General features: G+C 39.2%; 1 protein-coding gene across 1 annotated transcript in view; it reads left to right on the top strand.

Annotated features, from left to right (window-relative positions):
- CCDC50 (coiled-coil domain containing 50) overlaps nucleotides 1-23,493 on the top strand; it is a 66,171-nt gene that overhangs the window by 18,547 nt on the left and 24,131 nt on the right. Inside the window, exons 3-6 of the mRNA XM_077754519.1 lie at nucleotides 9,243-9,305; nucleotides 10,090-10,216; nucleotides 14,434-14,524; nucleotides 20,607-20,724. Coding sequence (XP_077610645.1) covers nucleotides 9,243-9,305; nucleotides 10,090-10,216; nucleotides 14,434-14,524; nucleotides 20,607-20,724 — 399 coding nt within the window. The remainder of the gene's footprint in view (nucleotides 1-9,242; nucleotides 9,306-10,089; nucleotides 10,217-14,433; nucleotides 14,525-20,606; nucleotides 20,725-23,493) is intronic.

Here is a 23,493-nt window from a genome sequence, read left to right as displayed (position 1 = left end):
CATTTTCAGAACCCACTTGCCTGCAATCTAGTGTGTCTGTGGTTCGCTATAATATATCTACTTGCCAAACTAGTGGTTTGGGTTACTGGGGTTTTCATTTAACTTTGAATTTGGGGGATTAGGGAAAAAACCCAACAACTCAGGAACCTATTTTAATAAATTGCATCAGAGTGAAATGTTGGGATTAAATCAATTGGGGTTTTTTTTTTTTTTTTAATGTCTCCTTTCTGTGCTCAATCTTACGCTTTTGTTGGAGATGTGTGTGCGTGTAGGCACACATTGCAAACTCACGCTTGAACTGTTGATGATGTCCACTATGTAATTTAGTGCTTCCTATTTCAGTTCCAGCATGATAACAGCTTAGTTGCGTATTTGCTGCTAGTAAAACATTTCTATCTAGTGAAGAACGAGTGTTATTTCTTTTTTAGGTCATGAAAACTGAGCAACATTTCATATTTCCCTGCTTGCTTCGATACAAATTTGGGGCCTCATGTAGACTTTATATTTGCTAGCATACTTTTTCCCTTAATAACAACAACAAAACTTTTATTCCATTACCTTGATTACTGATTACTGATTACTGATTACCTGAATCAGTAAAACATTGCTAGTGCAACTAATTTTTTCTGAGTAAATATTTGTTTCATTGTTTAGGTGTGAAAATTAGAATAAAATAAAAATATTTTATTCTAAACTATTATTAAAAGGATTATAAATAATAAGATTCCCCTTCATGGTAGAGACATTGGAAAATACAGAAATGCTTAAAAAGGAAAATAAATGTCATTGTAATCCTATAGTCCATAATTATTATTAGGATTTTGATGTTTATCCTTTCTAATATTTTATGAAGTTGAAAAGTCAGGTATGTCGACAGCCTGTAGTCAGAGTATGCTATAGAAAGGATCATAAGATGAGCCCACATAATGGAGAGTACCTTTACTCTATTATCCTTACGTGAGCCTAGCTCATATGATAAGCCACATGGATAGTTATCTGTAGGGTGTATAAAGCAACAGTTTTCAGAGTGCCATTGTTTATACAAAACACCCCCTATCTACCCAAGGCTGGAGGTAGGATCAGTGGATTATCTCTATAGATTGGAAGATTTGGGCCTTCTGAAGACATTTTACCTATAGTTGTTTACAAGGGGGCTGTGTTGAAAGGAAGTGAGCTTTCTGGGGCTGGAATATTTTAAGAGCATGGTTATTTTGACAGGATAAGGCTTGACTTGACAACTCCTAAAAACTCTTTGTGAAAATCAGTTTTTATAATTTTAAGAAAGTGACGAATCAGCACCTTTTTATGAACAGTGGTTGAAGTTTAGAAATACTTGAAGAAACGAGGGTATGTATCATCCATGGCCTTTATTTTAGAGATAGTTCTTAGGGATTAAGGATTCTCAATACTCTACAACAGTTTGGTGCTCACACCAAAGTGGTGACTTTAGCAGAACAGATATTTGGTAGAACTTTGCTGAAGATCCTCAGTTATACTCTTCTGGTCCTTGTAGAACTTCTTATGAAAGGGTAGCTTTGTATCTTTCAGTAATGTTTATGGCAGAATAATTAGCCCAGAAAATGTTTTCCTGTTACAAAATCCCTCAAGAGTCTTTCCCCAGTTACCCCTCCTGCCACTGGTTTTATTTTATTTTTTTTTATTTTTTTCCTTCTTCCAACCTTGACCTGTTCTTCACTTAATTTACTAACATTTTCTAATTTTCAGTACTGTTTGGCAGCCTGCTACTATAGATGATTTTCCAAGATATGAGAAAATTTTCTTGGATGACTCAGGACCCTAGCTCCAAGATTCTGAAAATTCCCGTCGGTAACTTAGCACACACTGCATTCTCTGCTTCAGAATGCCACATGCATCTCATGCATTCTGTCGGGTTATTCAGCTTAACACACATAACCTCATGTATGTATCCATTTTTCATAGCCTTGGGGTCTCATCTTGGAAATATCACTTCTTTGTGTGATTCTTAGCATTGTTATTCCAACTCTCTGAGCCATTGTGTCATCAGAAATTGAGTGATATGTTTAATTGTGGTCTAAAGGGACCAACAGTTGACCACCTGCCTGAATGACCTTTATAGACATTCTAGGATTCTGTCAGCTTCTATCCATTATAATGCATGTATTATAATATATCCAAAATTTGGGTGATGGAAGCAGAAACCCTTTACTGTCATTTTAGATAATGTAGGTAGACATGTAACTCCTTAGCCTTTTCTTCAGGTGAACTGGAAGGTAAGAGTGGCTCACACCTGCAAAAAAAAATGCAGTATTTCATGGTACATCATCTGTATTAATCAACATTTTTCTTAGGAACCGTCATTTCCACATTTATTTGAAAATCATTATCTCAGGCACTGGGATAAATGTTGAAAGCAAAATGATCCATAATATTTTTCCTGCCTTTCAGGATCTTGAATGTATGCTGGGGAAAGGGGTAAGTTAAGTATAATACGATTAGTGCTACTGTACTCTATTTACTATATGCTGTGAAATCCCTGGGGGAAATAAAGCATAGGTAAATCAGCTGGGTGTGTGAGAGTCCATTGTGATGGGTTCGGTTTTATTCTGTAAGATTGGATTAGCAGAGAAATGACATTAGAATGAAGGTTTTGAAGGTTGATTATGATTTTTTAGACAGTGGAGAGGTGCTTCANCTAAGCTTCCTTCAGACTTGCAGGATGCTCCCATTCTCTGTGTTCCATACCCACACCGACCAATTAAAACATAAAACCCAATAACCACAAAAATTCCCAAACAGTTGAACCGTTGGTTAATGATACTTGACTCAATCATTTGTACAAAGTGTGGATAAAAGTGTTTGTCGTTCAAAGGAATTGTAGAAGTCTGTGTGCATTTTGTGGGTACTTAGTTAGGATGGGTGGTAATTCTACTAAAGATAAATATTACAGAAAAGTGGATCTGATTTAATTATATTATGGGTCTCTTCTCAGAAGGATCTTCTATCTTCCAGAAAGATGGAATTACCATAGCATACGGGGTAGAACAGGGGATTTGGAGACTTAGTCAGAAACGTAGCCCCGCCATTGGCTACTTTGACTAGGAACAAAGTAAATGAGGATGGAAGGCCTGTGTCATTTACCAGTTTTTTGTCAGCCCAAATTAGGTGCCACTCTCCTTCTGTCATACTGTACTTGGATTTTGTTAATTTCAACAGGATGGTCATCTAGGGCGTTAAAAGAGAAGGAGTAAAAGTTTCAGTTTCCCTGTATTCCCTAGTAAATTAATTGTTTGAGACATTACTGAGATCTTATTCCCATTGTTTTAACTTTCTGCCTGAATGGCAAGTTTCTTGGCGCCTGGGTGGCTCAGTCGGTTGAGCGTCTGGCTTCAGCTCAGGTCATGATCTGGGTTTGTGGTTCGAGCCCTGCGTCGGGCTCTGTGCTGACAGCTCAGAGCCTGAAGCCTGTCTTCGGATTCTGTGTCTCCCTCTCTCTCTGACCTTCCCTTGCTCACGCTGTCTCTCCCTCTCCCACAAAAATAAATGAAAACATAAAAAAAAATTTGAATGGGAAGTTTCAGTTGCCAGAGTGGTCAGTGACTCAAAACCGTGTATGCTATTTTGGGACTCCTCATTGGGGCAGATGGTTAAGAGAGTGTCCACAGTCCATAACTGAGCATCCCTAAGAGGCTCCCACGCTGACGGTGGTGGTAATAGGGGTGACGGTTGGCTTTGGTGTTGGTATTAGTGGTGGTGATGTTGATAGCCTCTTGGTCCCTATATACATAAACTTTGTTAGGGATGAAAATGTCAAGGACTTGACATTAGGGTGATGGCTGTTCATAGTTTTTCCTATATCCTATTTTTCTTTTACTCAGGCAGTTTTTATTAGAGCTTTAAAGAAAGAAAAGAGGCTCTTCTTTTAATAAATTAGGGAGACATTCCTTTTGAACGGCAACAAGCAAAGGCATAGGGGTTTACATATGTTATTTCTTCATTCGAATTGTCTTTAACATCTCTTGGACACATTATTCTGAAATTCATTAATACTCTCTTTGCAAAGGGAGAAAAACTCATTGATCTTGGATGGAGAGTAGGGGAGATGGGGCGAGCTGGTTAGATCCCAAGGAAAATTCCTTGTAATTTTCCACCATAGTCACACACAGCCTAGGGTTTTTCTTATAGATCACCCAGGAAACACTGAAATGAAAAGAACTTTTTACTGCCCTTGTTTTTCAGAATTGGACACGGGCTGACTTTGACAGAGACTTATTCTTGGGAGATCATGAGACAAAATAAACAGTGTCCCCCATTTTATTGCTCTATTTTGGGACCTGGAACCCACCTTCAGAGCACATGTACCATCCTTACCTAAATTCTGTGGTATTCACAATTTCATATAACCTAATGCATATTTGTCTTTTATTTACTATTTAATAATATCACTCTTTTCTAATGTACTGAAATATAGACTCATCACTTCTTCCAGGTTTGGTTTCCAGTTCATTTGTTCATTTATTGGGCAATCTTGGTCAAGTCACTTTATTTATCTGAGCCTTCGTTTCCTCATAACTAAAATGAGAATACTGATAAAAGCTTTACCTTCAGGCAATTAGAAGGAATGTATATGAAAGTACATTGTAATCAACACAGTGCTATCTCAGTGGCAACTGTGGCTGCCTGTCATTTCCAAACTTTTCAACATAGAATGTGTGTCTGGAACATCATCCGCATTCATAGAGGCTGTTTTCATGTGTACAGAACAAAAGAAAGCAAGTATTATCCCTGCCCTCAAAGCAATGAGTATGTATTCCATCTGTTGCTTATAGCACTTACACAAAAATAGAATAATTCACAAATTATACTAGGACGTAAAAGGCAGTACAGACACAGTTGAAAGAAATAGTTGCTAGTGAATGTGTTATTAATCCAGGCATTTGTACGTGGGTGGAAGCTTGTAAAGACTGAGTCATAGGAATGTTATTTTCAGAAAGATTTGGGATGTGACTACAAGAAGGACAGAAGGGGAACGACTTCTTCACTCTTCTGGTTTGTGAGAATTAATTGGTATCTCCAGTCGAGAATGTACCACTCTGCCCCTAGGAATTTTAACCTTCCTTTGAAATTTGTTTGGTATGTTAGCTACTCTAGGGTTTCTTGAGACCTCTGAGTCACTGCTATTACTTACCCCTACCTCCAGTTCATAGCAAGCACATCTCCATTATTTATGCCTTCAAAGAGTTTTCTGTAACTGTAGCATTTATCAAATTATATTATGTTTATATACCTTTCTGTCATCTGTACCTTCATGATGGCTTGGAATGACTTATTTATCATAAAAGAGAGGTCAGCAAATGTTTGTTGAATGAATGTGTTTACTCGGTACATACTATGTCAATTGGGTATTTAGGGGGATCCACAAATGAATGAAAATCACCTGTTTCTTGATGGAGGAGAATATATACATATATATATGTGTGTGTGTTCATAATATATATAAAAATACAAATAAATATATATAAGTATAAATATGTATTATATATAAATATATATTTCAAATATGTGTGTGTGTATATATATAAATCCTACTTCCTATTTCTGAGATTTGTTTGGTTTAGTGTAAACTAAATCATTGTATACTTATATGTATATATTTGGATTAAAACAACACTAAAACTCTATTTCACTTAATGGGAATGGAGAAGGTTTCTAGTTTTTATTTAAGTGATATCTGAAAATTTTACAACTCTCTGTAATACTGTCATAACAACAGAGTTTAATTCTGTTTATAAAATTGTTTCCTTCTTCTGGCTGTGGAACTTTTACTGTTTTTTTGTTTTTACTTTATTGGCCAGTGTTTCTTCAGTTTCTTCATTGTTTTCAATTAATGAATGTCTCTTAAGGTCTTATTCCATGCTACATACAGTGCATGTAGAATTGTGTGGAAGGTGCAGAGATTAGTCCCACAAGGTCCCTGCCCTGAAGAGTTTGCCAACTGGTCGGGGAGGCAGCTGTGTATTGGAGTTGGAGGATAAAATGCATTTCTTTTTGTTGATGCTCTTCAAAAGCAAGGAGGTAGAGTTGCATGATTAGTTTTCAAAAGAGACTTAGCTACCATGCCCTAATTTTTGGGGGAGATGTTAGGGGTCAGAGGGAGGAAGCTTACAGGACCATTGAAGTGTGGATGGGAATGGAGGGGAATGATGGAGTTGCCCTAATGGCAAGATCAGCCTGAAATTCGAGTGAGTGAAAGTGAACATAGGAGGGAAGAAGTTTGAGAAGTGGGAGGGTAGGAGCTCAGGGTCCAAAGATGCAGCTTAAGTGTGCCTTCAGGGAAAGGTGGTGAGATGAATGTATGCTGTTTATCCCTGGTACCGCTGACACTGTTTACTTCCAAGTAGAGTAGATTAGGGAAGGCACAAAGATCCCGGCTCTGAATTTGGCCTGGCTGTGAAATGTTTCCTGTAATTCCCAGTCTGGTCACTGATGGACAAAGGTGGCTGGGTATGTGGTTGTTTTCCAGCTTGTATTAAGAGTCATGATGCAGAGAGCACAGAGGCACATCTCGAAAGGAACTAGCGTGGTTGCAGAAGAATCTGGAGTGAGCACACAGTAGTTGGCATAAATGAGATCATATGTTTGGAAGTTGTTAGTTAACTCTGAAATGCTGACTCCGTGTAGTGACAGTACAACCCTGTCTATGAGTGTGTGCTCTTCTTTAGTCATTGAAGATCTTCTGGATTCTCTTCTAGCTCAAGCCCTAACCCATATGTGCTGTAAGAAGATTTAGGATCAAATAACAATGATTTAATATACTTCATTCTTGCTGTTTAAATACTAAGAAGTCATTGAGAAGACTCATTGTTATGGTAACCAGTAATTCATAAACTCCTTGCACCTGATATGATATGGAAACTATGTCTTTATGCGTATGGTTTAACATTGATGGAATTAAAGATGTGGGATTAAAAAAAGTTTATATTTAATTACAGAATTTTAAAAGATAATATATAAAAAATTACCAAAAGCAAAAGAAATACAGAAACCTGTGATCCTACCACCCAAATTTAATAGATGTTAATATTTGCCTTACTTGCTTTCGTCTTCTGTATTATGTTTGTAAAGCAATAGAACACCCTATATAGCGAAGGCAATCTTGCTCTTTGACTCTCTTTTGCTCTCTTTGTAGGTGAGCACAATTCTGTGTCAGGGCTGTATATTAAAAACATATATCTTTATTACAGGTGTATGCATCCATAAACATCCATGTTTTTAATGTTGCACTCACTAAAACAAAAATATAAAATTATTGCAGTTCTTCACATGGTTGTCCACATGGAAACCTGCAGTAATTTTATTATCTTTTATTTTATTCAGTATGACATAAAACATATATAAAATATATTGTTTGGCATAACTTTCTGCCTGAGTAACATAAATTGAAGTGGCTTTTAAGTGTTTTTGACTGTAATCTGCAGGATGTTATATGTTTTACATTGTGACCTAATGCATATATACGTGTGTGTGTGTGTGTCTGTATGTGTGAGTTTTGTGTGAGTAATATCTCCTTTCACTCTGTTCTGATGTTCTGGTTTGCCTGGAGTCCCAGAAGGCCGTCATGGTGTCAGGCAAGGAAGGAGCTCTTGCTGGCTCAGACACTGACTTCCAACCTTGTCACCAATAAACTGTACATAGCCTTGATATCTCTTTTCTTCTTCTGGCCCTCATTTTCCTCACCTGTGAATTGCAAGAGTTAGCTCATCTCGAAAGCACTTTCTGTGAAAGGTAGGGTAACTAGGAGCTGGGCCACAAGTTGTTAGAACTTGCTAAGGATATATCAGATGTACAACAATAGGACTTTACTGGAATTGCAAGGAGTAAGCAGGCCATATATTGTTTAAATGGTTCTTGGGCAGAAACGATTCCTCCAGTTGTAAACCCATTTCAGAGTAACCTTAATGTCTCTAAGATCTACCTACTTTTTTATTGAGTTATTTTTCAGGGCTATATGAATGTATATGTGAGCATATGTAAGTGCTAAGAATGACAGAGGAGTGTTTCTTTATTCCCTTTCAGTTAAATGTCTTCATAGGCAAATTCAAAGCTGCAGAAAGACATCTATAACCTCTGGTAACCTTATGGCATAGTTTCATGAGTCCTACAGGTTATAGTAGTTTGTGGCTTTGGGGAATTTTCCTTTTAAATGTGAGTTACATGTTTGAAATAGAGTAAGACTATATCACCTAAATTACATGTCCTTCAAACAAACAAAAGGCACGTTTCATGATAAGAGCCATTCAGGAGTAGGTGGACCTTGGAGACCATCTCTTCCCATTTGTTCCTAAAAAGACAGGCCAGTGAATGTTCTTGCCTAGACTGCAAATCCAGGGGACAGTAGGGGGAGATTCCTGTATCCTCAAGGTTCCCGTTTTCTTTTGGTATGCAGATTCTTTTTAGGAAGCTCTACATTTACAGAGACCTAGAGGAGCCAGTTCAAACGTATGTCTGAGGGTGCGGACCCATTAAAGAAGTGATTATCCTGAAGTAGAGATGTGTTCCTACCTGAGGGACTAATAAAGGTGTGTTTTTCCATAGAGACAGCTGGATAGATGTAAGTCTCTGGGAGAGGATCCCCTCAACCCTAGATGGTTGAGGCAAAGGCTAGATTTCTTTCAACTCCTCTCTCCATGCGAGAACTCAGCTTTTTCTTAGCTACAGTATGCAGAACGTTCTTGTCTCTGGTTTTATGGCAACAATACTTACCCTCTGTTTACAGATGTGGATTAGAATTTCTGGACCTGTAGGGCACCTGGGTGGCTCAGTTAGTTGAGTGTCCGATTTTGGCTCAGATCATGATCTCGCAGTTTGTAAATTCGAGCCCCACATCAGGCTTGCTGCTGTCAGCCTGTCAGCACAGAGCCCACTTTGGACCCTCTACTTGCACTCTCCCATTAATAAATTAAAAAAATAAAAGAATTTCTGGACTTATGGGTTCTGATTCTGTGGTTAATATCCTTAGGCCAGAGACCAGAGCTAACCATTACTGTGTGATATACCCTGTGCTTGGCACTGAGCAGGTACTGTGGATTTTTGTGAATGAAGACTTTATACTAACTTGTCACTGTTTTACATTGCATGTTATAAAACTGATTGTCCTGAAATAGTCGAATTGATTTTTGAAGCAAACAAAATTCTTTTTGTAACCTATTAAAATACTGCCGTTGAACCTTCTTGTCTGCTTTTCCTCCCTTCATCCTCTGCAGTGTGCCGAGATTTTGCTGTGCTGGAGGACCACACCCTGGCCCACAGCCTGCAGGAACAAGAGAGTGAGTAATGGCCCTCACTGTGTTCCGCCTGCTGTCTTTTTTAGTGGTAGCTTGAGGCAGGTTTCTTAGGGTGAGGCAGGGAGAGAACCCAGTCACCAGGCCTCACCTTCCATCGGCCCCGAGGGATTTATCGAGCAAATGCCACCTGGGTGGAGGGTGAAGTTCTGGGTGTTTTGAGGTATGACAGCTGCCAGGGATTTAGGAGACTTTGGGTCTATGGGGAAAAGTGAGCTTTAGTGTTATAGGAGGGAGACACTGTCTGGCCTCCATTCCCTCCCCTAGAAGAGGGGCCCTGAATGTCTTTGCAGGCATTGGAGGTATCTGGAGTGTAGCTTTTTCTCAATATTTATGTATGTAATTATGGAAACTAAACCCAAGTTATATGTGTTACACAGAGGCACGTATTTACCAATATGTAATTTGTGAATCATTAATTCATGTGTCAGTATAAAAATTAAGTATTGAAAATGTTTATAAGCAGAGTGACAGCTTGTGGAGCAGAAGGAGCCCTGGCCTTGACTTTTAGAGTATTGGTGTAGAAATCCTGTCACTGCCTCTGTTTTGCCTTGTGACCAAGGGCAAGTTACTTCACTTTTCTGAGTCTCATTTTACTTAATGGAAAGAAGAAGAATCCCTTTGCTGCCTGTTATATAGCATTATTGAGAGCATAAAATGAAGTCATGGACGTGAAGTTTTTAATGGAAAAACTCTCCTTAAGTTATCCTGAGATGTATTATAAACAAGATGAAACATTGCGATTCCTCCCTTCAATCTCTCTGTGCAGTTGAGCATCATTTGGCATCGAATATTCAGCGGAACCGTTTGGTCCAGCATGATCTCCAGGTGGCTAAGCAGCTTCAGGAGGAAGATCTGAAAGCTCAGGCTCAGCTCCAGAAGCGCTACAAAGACCTGTGAGGATTTGGGGGGCAAGGGTGGGAGGAGGCATGCGGGGCTGGTTTTCTCAGCAGCCAGGCAGGGGAGAAGACTGTGTGTCTGTCCCTCTTGTGCCTGTCACTGTTAGATTAAAAATCCTGTAGTGGCTAGACTACAGTTTTCTTTGTGTTGAAATTTTTATTGTTGTTGGAATACTTTATAGGTTTGGGGACATGTAGATTCTGGAATGAACTCTAAACATGTTTAACTGTAGGACTTTAAGCATTTCGATCCACCTCTCTGAGTCTGTATTCCTTCCCTATAGCACGTGGGAAATAATCTCTGTTCCCTTTGCCTCATAGGTTGCTTGGGGGACCCAGGAAAATACTGGATATCAGAGAAAGTTATGAGCTGCATTGGGTTCCTTTACTCTTTTGTGGTTGGTGTTTGCTGCTCCTATTTTCCTTGAACCTCTTTGCTTTCCAGGGAGAGGCAGAATCTTCTGGAAAGCTCTGAAGTATACACTGTTCTCTTTCTAACTTCAGCATCTGACAAATGTTCCTTCCTCAGTCTCCTCCTTTAATAGTTCGGTAAATGGGAGGATCATATCCAGGATCTCTTCCAGCACAATGACTTACTTTTTTCCACTGTTTTAAAAGCTCACAGGGTGCATTTCTTATTTGAGAGTGACCCCGTGCCTGAATCTGAAATGGTAGATTTAATGACAAGGTATAATTTTGAGGGGAAAGGGTAAAGGAAGTAGTAAAAGGTCCCCACAGTTACTCTGGTTCTTGTTCAGATAAACAGGAAAGCCTGTTATTTTTGCTGTCTTTGTGGAAGGGTTTGCCCTTCTGTTTTATTATTTGTAGAGAACTTTAGTCATCATTTTGTTCAGCTTCCTTATTTTGTAAATAAACACTCTTATTAAGACGCTTACTATACCTGTCACCATGGAAGGCACTGGAGACCACAGATAGGAATAAAATATAGCCGTTGCCTTTAAGGGCCTCAGAATAAAACTGAGCATTTTAAATCTACAGATACATGTGTAAGCCACAGAGAATTAATACATTTAATGCCTATGAAGAAAGGAGAGACTGAGAAAACCATTCCAACACACGTGATATATTTAATCTGAACCTTGATGGTTCATTAGAAGTTCCTAGTGACAGCAGGAGGAAACTGTTGTAGCCAGAGTAGCAGGGAAGGTAAGAGGTTGACGTACCTGGAATTTCGTAGCTACAAGGTGCTCAGTATTGCTGGAGTGTAGGGTGTGATTACGGGCATGGGCTGGGGATGAGGCCAGAAAAGTAGTCAAAAACTAGACCAAAAGTTAACGTTTTTAGGAGTTTAGATTTTATAGATATTATAAACAACAGAGAACCATTGAAAGAGTTTTGGATTTTCAGTTTGGGCCCTACTCTAGGGGCTGGATAGGTAAAGGATTGTAGGGGGCACGACTGAAGACAGCTTTGGGCAGTGGTCAAATTAAGAGATGACAAGGTTTGATTTGATGGTAATGCTAATGGAGTAAGAAGAGAGAGACATTTGAGATGTGTGGAGGTTCTCTGGTTAATCCAACTCTGGTTAAGATGAGAGCCAGAGAGGTGCCTGGGTGGCTCAGTCAGTTAATCCTCCAGCTCTTGATTTCAGTTCAAGTAGGTCATGATCTCACAGGTTTGTAAATTTGAGCCCCAGGTCAGCCTCTGCACNCGCCCCCCCCCCCCCCCGCCTCCTCTGTCCCTCCTCTGTTCTCTCTGTCTCTCTCAAAATAAAGAAATAAATTTAAACAAAACAAAACAAAAAGATAAGAGTCAGAGCTAGAATATTCTAGAGTTCTAAATCATTGCCTATTACGTGATTCACAGTACTTTGCTATGAAGGGCAGTTCTGAGGCTGGTGCAGAAGCTTAAGACCCTGAATTAGGGTAATGAGAGTATAATGAGATTATTCAGAGATTATTGAGATAAAACACTAAATATAAATGAGGATTTGGAGAGTAAGGAATTATAGATCTTAGAGGAGAGCCAGGTATTCTCTTTCTGCCTGGGACTCCAGGGTTTTGGAGGTATTCTTAGCTGAAATAGGTCGTTAGAAGGGAAGTTTCTCATTGTCACACCCGAGCAGTTTTGACAGTTGTACCTCACTGGTTGGATGAAATGCTGTGAATATTAATGAACTGGAAGCTCTCACTCACTCTGCATCCTGGGGCCGCTGTCCGGTGTCAGGCTTACCAATTGTTGACTACGCCTTTCTCATGTGATTTTGCTTCCTTGGGATTTTGTGTAACTGGGGGAGTGAACTCGATCTGGTCTTTCATGAATATATGTTTGGAAGTGATTAAGCTCAGCTTAAACCTCACGTCTTTATTTTCTATACTAGGGAGGACATCTGTGTCACTTGTGACCTTTAACATCTCATTTGGATTTGCCTTTTCTGCTGGGCTTCTGCTTTTTCCCATCCATTATTATCTTGCATGTAATTAATAGTTGCTAACTCTTGTACAGATTTTACCTGAGTTTGGGAGATCCAATTAGAGAAGCCTTTGAAAACTAGGAATATGGTTTTGCATATGACTCTTAATTATTAGAAGTAAGTGAATAAAAAGAGGGTCTATAAATAAAAATTGTTCTAAGTAGGTATTTGTTTGTTTTCAGTTCTTTGGCTTGAGTGGTTAAGAGTTCTAAAATATTAGACCTAAAGGATGAAGTCATTGAGTCCAAATACTTTTACAGCTGATAGGTTGACACGAGAGGGCACAGCTCACTGACTGTCAGTGGCAGGACCAGAAATCAGGTCTGCAGCCACCGTATCCAGTGCTTTTCCTGCTGATTGTAAGAGAGCCTTGCCGTCCCTTACCTGTGCTGTCTTACTTTCTCTTCCTTCCTTTCTGTCTTGTACCTGCATAACCCATGCGTACATGACCGCGTCTGTGCGCACCTCTCCTTCCACCTACATCTGCCTGTCTCCAAGCGTGTCGAAAGTGACCATTTCTGCCCCAGAAATTAGGATAATTTCTGTCCTCTCTGTTTTGTTGGAGTAGAGTGTATGGGCTTTAATTCCTTCATCGCAGCTCGGACCGTTGCCCTCCCCAACACTTTCCGGTTACAAAATGCTGTTTGTTAAACATGGAGTAGCCAACCACGAATGAGATTGACTGAGAATTTTAAGTTCGCTTGGCAGGGAGAGAATGAGAGGGAGAGTGAGAACGTTTAGCAAGCAAATTGCCCCTGTAAGTCACAGCTGTAATTTCATTCCAACCTCTTCTTAAATCGTAAGTGTATGGTCCTCCTTCCTAGCTGACGGTTGTGTCTCAAGGTTGGCTCTCCAGAGCTCTCGGGTTCTGGAGTGTGAAGCTGTCCATTGACTTTTCTTGAAACCTGAATCTAGAGGACGTGCACTTGTACCCATCTCTGAGAGATCCAAATCCTCTTTTCTGTTTAAACTGCTGTTTAGAGGTGCTCTTCTAGAGGATCTGTTTCTCCCACCAAAATCATTCTCTTGGTTCTTCTCCCAAAAAAGGACTGTGAGCCTTGAGTGCAGAGTGAAGATTTACCCATGTTTGTATCCTCAGTGTCTGAGTGTCGTGCTGGGACCATAGCAGGTGTTAAACTTAAGTCCCTGTTCAGTGCGTGAGTGCCAAAACAAAGCACATTATGATAGCAGCAGTACTGTAGCCTTTGGTTTTCTCAGGAACCTGAGTTTTAAGAAAACTGGCACCAGCCAGAGAGGTTTCTACTGGGAACTGAAGCTGCGGAGTATTTTAAGTATGAGTGAAACTGAAAGATACATTTAATTTAAACACTCACAAAAATAATTTTAAAGTCATACCACCACTTCTGGGAGACCACGGTGACATTTAGTGATCTGGATATTTGTGGATATTAATCTCATAGTTTACGTCTCCTTTGCACGCTCTTGAGAAAGCATTCCTGTCTGTAGAGTGGCCCCAGTATGGCGAGGTGATAAGGGAACGTAGAAAAGGCGCAGGACTTCCCACTGTAGTGTCTGGGGATCAGATTCTGCTTCTGCCACTCATGTTCTCTGTGATCTTAGGGAAATGCTGTCACTACTCTGGGCCCCAGCTTTTTAATCTGTGACATGTGATAATATCAACCTCTTTGCATCATTATCGTGAGGACTAAGTAAGATAAAGATGTGCACGGGCTCATAGTGTGCAGTAAATTGTATTACTCTTTAGGAAGATTCATTACTTATTTCCTTTATTCATACTACTTTCACCTTTGTTTTTTAGTGAACAACAAGACTGTGAAATTGCTCAGGAAATCCAGGAGAAGCTGGCTATTGAGGCTGAGAGACGACGCATTCAGGAGAAGAAAGATGAGGTACAACTGAGCTGATGTTCCTCCGCCCCAGGCCTGAGAAAGAGCTGCCTGATGTATTCACGGGCTCCGTGCAGGGTTGCTGGATGGGCAGCAGACCTCTCCTCTTTGGGGGTTAAGCATTGCCCTCCGTGGGCCACTGTTTATTGCCCCTTGATGACCTAAGTGAACTCTTAAAAGATTACGGTAATTCAACATAAGAGGTGAATTAGGTTCCTAGGGCTGCTTTAACAATTACTACAAACTTGGTGATCTAAAACAACAGGAGTAGATTCTCTCACAGTTCGGGAGGCCAGGAATCCGAATTCCAGGTTTTGGTGGGCCCCTGCTGCCTGTTGGGAAAGATGCTTCTTTGTCTCTCCCTAGCTTCTGCTGGCTCCTGACCATCATTGGCATTTCTCAGAGTGTCACTGCATCACTTCAGTCTCTGCCTCTGTTGTCCGATGGCCTTTTTCCCGTGCCTTTGTGTTTCTTCTCTTCTTAAAAGGGAACTAGTCATTGGATCGGGGACCCACCCTAGTCTAGTATGATTTTCTCTTAACTCATTACATCTGTAAAGACCCTATTCCTGAATAAGGTCATATTCTGAGGTTCTTGGGAGAAGTTACTTTTTAGGGGACACTGTTCAAACCAGTACAGGGTGTTTGTCTGGGGGTTATTCCTGCAGTCTTGAGAGAGGGAGAGCAGACCTGCATGTAGTCTGAACACGAGTCGGGGGTATCGTCGTGAGAGGCCGGGGGCCACCATTGTTCCCACTCTGCTGTCCGTGGCTTCACTCTCCTGTGACGTGCTGCCTCCAGGAACTAATCAGTCTAATTCTGTGTATGTTTTTAAATTGTATTGTTTTTAAAGTTGAAAATGACTAAAAGTAGCAGTAGTGTTTAGTTGGTGAGAAGACTTGAATTTGCATCTATTACCTGCCTTTGTTTTACACTTTCAGCCTTTCTTACAAACAGTTCCTTTTCAGCGTGTATGGATTCTTTGCCTTCTTTCAAACCAGCTGTGCTGTTCTTGGCCACAGACTGAAGAAAACGGTTAGAATTTTAACAGTAGGATGGCCATACGATTTGTTGTATGTATACTCAAATACTCTTCTAGGTTCAAGGGGGCGACTGCTAATAATGATGTGAGCCGGGCCTATCTTGGGTAAGCCAGCACACGTGATCACCCCGTTAGACAGATGGGGTGCGGGCCGTCAGCCAACAGCCTGCGTGCACTGCTGCTCCCACGGAACCATTCCTGTCCCTCTAAGACTCCTTGTTCAGTGCCAGGTGAGCGGGAGACACCTGCCGTGTGTGTGTGTGTTCAGCTGTTTCCTTAAGAAACAAACCATGATCCTGTGATCATCAGAACTGCAAGTAAGAGTTAGGAATTGCTCTCTGTCCTTCCTGTTAGCAACACAGGAACTCTTTCTTACTGCAGGATGTGTTGCCCTGTGTAGTCAAGACTTTGCTTTGGGGATGAAACTGGGAACTGAAAGAAGTGATTATATTTTCTAAACAGGAAAGCTTCTATTTAAAAAAATAACAGAGTAATGAAGTTGGCTTCTTATAAATGCTAGTGGTGTCCTGTGATTTATTCCCCCCCCTCCCCAATTTGGGGAAAACAGGATAGAAAGAGAAACCAAAACACTTTATTTAGGCGTGTAGAATCTAAACAGCAATCACAGTAAATAGTCTCGTGGTAATACTGTATAAAGTAAGCAGTGTAGTGATTGACTCTGTTTTTCAGATGAAGAAATTAGGACTTAAGGAAGTCAGTGACTGGTCCCCTGCTATAATAAGATGCCTAAGAAATGTCTGTACGGTTCAGGTCCCCTGACTGACTGCTCCTGACACGGATGTCCTGTGTCACAACAGAAAGCATGGAGGTTTTCCAGTTAGGCTTCCTTTGAGTTTGAATCTTAGCTCTTTAACTTCCAGCTGCGACTTGCAGCATCTTACTTAACCACATAGAACTTTAGGTTCCAAGATGGACAAGTCACGATAATTGCACATACCCTAGAGGGCTGTCGTGAGGTTTAAATGCCTTTGGTACATACTAACTTCTTACATATTAAGTTAATTTCTTTCCTTTTGGCTTTCTTGCCAAGTGTTTCCCCACGATTCTGCCCTTTATAAGAGCTCTGATTTCTGTTATAGAAGGAGATGTGTACTAAATTAGAAAGGGAGGAAAAAAACTGGCTTAAAGTGTATTCCAGTCCTGTGTGATCTGAGCCGTCTTCAAGTGTTTCCTTGCATTTATGCATCTCCCTACCTTGCCCTCTGCTCTTGTTTGACCTACAAAAATGGTCCCATTCCCTAGTGCCGTGAGAGATTGAATCAGAAATCCAGTTGCGGAGATTTAGTGAAACCAGCCTTAAAAACTCCATTCAGACTCTGACTTTTCAGCTGATGCCTTAGATCAGAATATGCCTACCATGTGGAGAGGTTTTCTTATCAAAAAATACTGCTCTCAGCTGACTTGTATGTTATTAATATTAAATGCACATAATTTGCATGAGTAAAGTTTGTCATTGAAGAATGTATGATAATACATATTGTTTATTTTAGTCCATGGTGCCTCACAGAGGACACTGAGATGAGATAATAGTGGGAATTTTTCTGGCCAACTTTTAAAAAATGAAAAAAATTTTTTTTAACATTCATTTTTGAGGGGCAGAGAGACAGAGAGAGACACAGAATCCAAAGCAGGCTCCAGGCTCTGAGCTGTCAGCACAGACCAAGAACCGTGAGATGATGACCTGAGCTGGAGTCAGATCCTTAACCTACTGAGCCACCCGGGCACCCCTTCTGGCCAACTTCTGAAAAAAACATTGCCAGTTACTCATAAACTGTCCTAATTCTTCCCCCCACNTACTGAGCCACCCGGGCACCCCTTCTGGCCAACTTCTGAAAAAAACATTGCCAGTTACTCATAAACTGTCCTAATTCTTTTTTTTTTCCCCCCTCCTCATTCTATGCTCTTCTGTTTCCTTATGGAGTCTGCTTAGCTAGTATGTTCTTATTGGACAGCAGGGCTGTGGAAAGTTCCTCTCTGGATTTTCACCCAGATCTCTTTCAGAGATTTTTGGGGTCAACTCTTCTTTGGTTGTTTCTAACTCTCCAAACAACAGAATCCAAGGCTTCTTTCCTATTGGGGCAGAGTATTTTTCCTGAACAACATTGTACATGAGGAGTAGAGTTATACAACTCTGTGTGGGTGAATTAGGATTTCTGACTTTGTTATGGAATAATTTTATTGTGCTTTTTAACAGAGCACAGATGTAAGGAAAGTAACATTTCCATGTGGGAAGACAGATGTAGAAAAGTTAATAACAACAACAAAAAAGTTTAAAGAAAGAGAGAAAGATCTTTAAGAGTCTTAACAGCATTGTAGCCTTTCCCCTCCCACCCCTTCCCATTCCTCTCGCCCTCCTTCTCCTTTCTTCTTCTTTGTTCTTTTATTCTTCTATTCTCCCTTCCTCCTTCCCTCCCTTCATTCCTTTCTTCCTTTTTAAAAACGAATTTTTTATATAGTGTGACTAGAGTAGTTGCATTTCTCTCTAGGCCTCTGTTGAAGAAAGGGTTGTAGCCTTTGGAAATTACTGGACTGTGTGAGTTTGCAGCTAATTAAAGTGGGCTAATTCCATTGGGATCATTTTCTTTGGCCATAACATAAGCATTTGTCAGTGTTATTTAATAAGGCTAAGGAATGTGTGCTTAGTTGATTTAACTTATTTTTAAATTAAATTCTTAAGTGTGTGTGTGTATGTGAATATCTATAGATATATGTGTGTCTTTGAACTTAGGTCCAAATATATGTGAATGTGTAACTATGTTAGGGCAAAACTTCTTATTTTTTTCCTCTTAAGTAAACATTAGCCTGACCATGTTATGAAAAGTCTGTGGCACTAGTTCAACAGTTTGAAGCCATTTATAATATGAGCTGTTTAGGGATAAACTTAGTAACATTTACATTAAAACTTAATCTGTGAACCATGGTACTTTTTCATAACATTCTTAAAGTGATTAGAATTTCACCTTCTAAAAGAGTATTTATAGAAGTTGGTAATATTTAGAGCATAGCTCAAACAGCAGTACATTTAGCTACTAAAAAATATCCTGTGTTTTGGCATTTTAAAAATAAGATTATGCATGTGCGACCAGAAAGGGGGAATGAGTGGAAGGTTCCTGGTTGAGAAAATTCTTCTTCTTATGTTAATCGTATTGATTTTTTTTTTGCATCTATAGAATTGATATGTTGTTTTCTGGTCTTATGTTCCTCTGGAGATTGTACCCGTTGAGAGTTCCCTACTGAATTAGACGTTAATTGCTAGCTGAGAAAGAAGTGGAGTAGTCTAATGGAATGGAAAAAAAGTAGTCTTCTTTTTTTCCTCTCTGATAGTCATCTGACAGTCACATTTTTAGATTTCCTTGATTTTATGCCGAAGATTTCCTCATTTTGAAACCACCTACCATTGAGGAATAGAAGTGGAAACCTTAAGGGAGAAGGAATCCTGATATAAAATCATAGAAACCAAAAAAGTAGCATAAGGAATTCAACATAATAGTTTAATAACTCGTCATGTGCTTGGGAAAGATGTGCTAAGCTCCTCTGGGCTGCCTTGCACCTTGTTTGTGACAGTGCCTCTCTTAGGGCACTTGCCTTTCAAAGGGTCTTAAATTATGCTAATCATTTTGCTTCTAAACTTAATAGGTCAGACTTTGAGGATATTGGTCATATATCCTGTCTCTCTGCAGGTCTCCAGGAGACTGTTTGGTCCCTCGAAGACAATCAGTAAATCTATTCTTATTAAAATTACTTTTCTCTAGAGATCTAGAGATCTTTAACTGTGTTTTGCCTTATGCTCATTGTTTCGGATTTTCAGGAGGTGGGTAGGCTTTAATGACAGAAAAGAGATGAAATATAATGGTGAATTTTCATTCAAATGTATTTAGCAGAAAGTCTTCTAATTATGGAAGTTTTTTTTTTTTTTTACATATTAATCCAAAGTAAGCCTACCTGATTAATATGATTAATTAAAAAATAATTGAAAACGACTTCAGAAGGGCTTATGAGTTATTTTAGATTTGCTTTCTCAAATTATACTTTATGAAACAGTAATTCCAAATGCAAAGAGTGGTACTAATTCATTTAAGCAGAAATAAGATTTGCCTCTTTTATACTCATTGACATTTTTACTCTTTTATTGAGGCATTTATGATTTGATTATATTTTAGTTATTTGCATAAACCTTTGTTGTCAGAGGCTCATGGTACTCTTTTAGGGGACAGGGTCAGAATGTTATCCTTCACTCAGTAGCTGGGGAAACTTGCCTGGCTATGAAGCAAGGGGGAGATAGGTGGGAGACTGTTGTGTCTTTGGCAGTGGTGTTCTAATAATGCAGAGGGAAATCAGGATCAGCTGAAGAATTCTTTTACAAAGTTTCAAAATTATGTATACAATTTTAATGTTTTATAGACTACTCCACTCTTCTCCATTCAATTCAGGCTTACTGAATCATCATCTTGGAAAAAGGGCCTACAAATAACGAATTTTAAAAATTCTGTTGTATAACTAGCTGTAGGAATACTACTAGGTTTGTAGGTCCCAGATTGAGTTAGATTTAAATTTAATTTAACAAAAACGTCTTTCTTTTTTTTTTTTTTAAATGTTTTATTTCTTTTAGGAGAGAGAGAGAGAGACAGCGTGAGGAGGGGAGGGTCAGAGAGAGAGGGAGTCACAGACTGAAACAGGCTCCAGGCTCTGAGCTGGCAGTAAGCACAGAGCCCGACGCGGGGCTCGAACCCACGAACCGCGAGATCATGACCTAAGCGAAAGTCGGACGCTCAACCGACTAAGCCACCCAGGCGCCCCCAAAAACGTCTTTCTTATTCATCTGGATCATGTGCTACTCCATTGAGCATTTGAATAGCATGAACTTAATGTCATGAAGTCTGGAAAGCTGTGGACGGAGCCCACAGAAGCTTAGCAGTAGAGTGTCAAACCATTGACGTTAGGGCCACTGGATGGAGTTTGTTTCATTGTAAAAGGTTTATTTGTTCTCTGGTGATATTTATTAGCATTCTCTCTTTATGTGCAGGACATAGCTCGACTTTTGCAAGAAAAGGAGTTACAGGAAGAGAAAAAGCGAAAGAAACACTTTCCAGAGTCCTCTGGATCCAGTGCTTATGGAGATAGTTACTACTATGAAAATGGAGGTAACAATGGCTACATTATGACTTCCTTTATCCTTAGACTCAGCCATAAGACACCCCTTTAAATTTGTCTGTAAAGTGACCTCAGGATCCATATGGATTTGTGACCAAATTCTCTGTGAATGTAATGAATTTATCTGGTCCTTAGTTGGATGACCAGAGCCATATTCATGGCTGTTAAAACAGCTGTGGTTTTGTAAGATTTGGCATGCATTCTTGCGTGCTGCAGCCACTTGGAATGCTGTACTACATTCTAAGCACATAAGCTGAGGTGTAGAAAATGGGGGGTGATCTTTCTCAAGAAAGTTTGGGCAGAATGTCCAGAGCCGCAAAGTGCCATAAACAGTGAAGATGGTACACCACACCTCAGCGGGGTAACAAAGCTCTTGCATTTTAAACACAGGCCGATGAGTATGTATGCTGATGACAAAATTAAATTTTAAGATTGTGTGTTCATTATTTGTCCTTGCTATTTTGCCTTCTTGCTATTTTATTACCATAAAGAAAAATTCCTGAGGGTGAGAAGTCCCTTCAGAATTTCTCTTCTCTAGTGCCTGCCTTTGCAGTACGGTGCTGGTGATGGCTTTGTGGTGGCGGTGGTGCTGCTGGTGATTCTTTATCTTACTAGTGTGTTGGGAAACGAGTATTTGCAAGTATTGTCCCATCCTGTTTAAAGATCTGTCCAAGGAGAGACATTTCCTGTAATTCTAGCATCAGTATTGATTGTAGTTCAGCTGATAGACCATACTTAGGATAATAAGTTAGGAAAACCTAAAGCAGATTCTAGAGAGTAAAGATATTAAGGTCCATGTTCCCAAAGGCTCTTGTGAATTAATTATCAATTACTTCTCTGTAATTTCATTATAAAAGGTAAGTAAGTGTTTGTGTTTGATGAGTGGAATGAAAGGAACACATGTGTAGATGTTAGGATTATTACAGTGAGTATGGTCTTGCCCAGTCACGTTGTTCTAATTTTGTTATCAATAGAGCTCGGCTCTGTGGTGTAGTTAGTAGGCACGTTGATTCTCTCTCCATTGCATGATGTGCTCTTCTTCCATAAGTAAAGTGCTCAGCTCTTTTTTGATAACCATTTTCATTATGCTTGTTTTTCTAATGAAATCATGTATCACATCATTTAAAAAGAAAAAAAAAACACCCAGCATTGCTATGTTCTGTGCTGGAGGCCAGAATGTAAAGAGTTTATTCTTCAGATTCAATTTTAAACCTTATAAATGTGCTCTGGTGTTTTTTTATTTGTCTTTATTTTTAAATCTGCTCTGGAATCCTGTTCACTGCAAATAAAAGTCACTATTTAACTATTAAGTCAAGAAAAACATTAGGATGGCAAGTAATTAAGTATACTAAAGTATTAATTTTAGCCTCTTTCTATTAAAACCTTACACTAATATGAATTGAGACTCAAATCTGGTTGTTTTGACCAGAGTGCTGTCATCTTTGAGGGCAGGAGACTGTCTGTGTTAAGAATTCAGTGGTTTTTCAGGAACATCTACAAGTTAAAAAAAAAAATCATAAAATTGTGACTTCCTGAGCCATATGTTTGTAAATATTGGAATTCCTTTATAGTTGTTTTGTTGTTGAAAGTTTATATGTTGCTGAACATGTGTGATCCTCATTCATTTGAGTTAGACCGAGTGGAGTTCCACAGAAACCACATCATAATTCAGCTCATATGCTCAAAGTAATTCTTAGGTTCTTTGCAGTTGTCTTTTCCCAACACATAGGGATATTCTTTAATTGTACTTCTCAGTCTTTATGTGTGCTTTGATTTTTGCCTTACTTATGTAATAATTACAGTAGATCATTATGGAAGGGGTCTTCTTTTCAGCTTTGATTTTGCTTAAGCGTAAATCTTAAAAATGATCATTTATAGATTTCCTACAAATCTGAAATTATCTAAAACATCTGTCAGATTATTATCAGCTGAAATGGTATGTCTTATTCATTTGTGAATCCATGTTTTTCTTTCAAAGCCACTGACCTGTATTACAGGCATATTAGTCTTTTTTTTTTTTTTTAAGTCATAGTCTTTGGAGTCATAAGACCTTGATTCAAGTTCCATTCCTTCCTTAGAACATTTGTAATGTTGAGAAATTATCTACTGTAATCATGTGAAAGCCTTTCTCTCATCTAGAAAATGGAGATTTTAAAAATACATCCTTCACATGGTTGTTGAAAAGATCAAGTAATGTAATTTTGGTGAGGACCTAAACTCCAAAGTATTGTTGTTCATACGTGTATCAGTGTTATGTGTGTATGACAGGATCTTGAATATCCAAACAGAAATCATCTTATTTTGAAAGACAAACATGGAAGCACACAAATAAAATGTGTGCATATATATATATACACACATAGATGTGTGTGTATATCTACATACATATGTGTGTGTGTATATACATATATATGTGTGTGTATATATAAATGCATATGCATTGGCTGTAAGTAAGTTAATTATATTTGCCAAATAACTTGTTCACAAGAAAAATGCAAGTCTCAGTCCCCATTGCAGTTTTTTTTCTTTCCCAGGTTTGAAGATAACACAAGTGAAGTAGACAATAGATACTTTTTCCTGTCAGCTCTATGAAAATATAGTGACAGCTCTATTCTAACCCCTGCAACACACTTAACTAAAGTAAAACTGATTGATTATCAGCTAACTTTTTAGAAATAATTAAAATCACCACGGACAGAACAATCATAGCCTCACATCCTTGTCAGATACAGAACCCTTCTTGTTTTTTGTGGGCTAGA

Source organism: Crocuta crocuta, unplaced genomic scaffold (assembly GCF_008692635.1).
Source record: "Crocuta crocuta isolate KB4526 unplaced genomic scaffold, BGI_CrCroc_1.0 scaffold70, whole genome shotgun sequence".
Classification (NCBI taxonomy): domain Eukaryota; kingdom Metazoa; phylum Chordata; class Mammalia; order Carnivora; family Hyaenidae; genus Crocuta; species Crocuta crocuta.
Note: the sequence above shows the minus strand (reverse complement) of the source record. Positions and strands in the feature narration are given on the sequence as shown.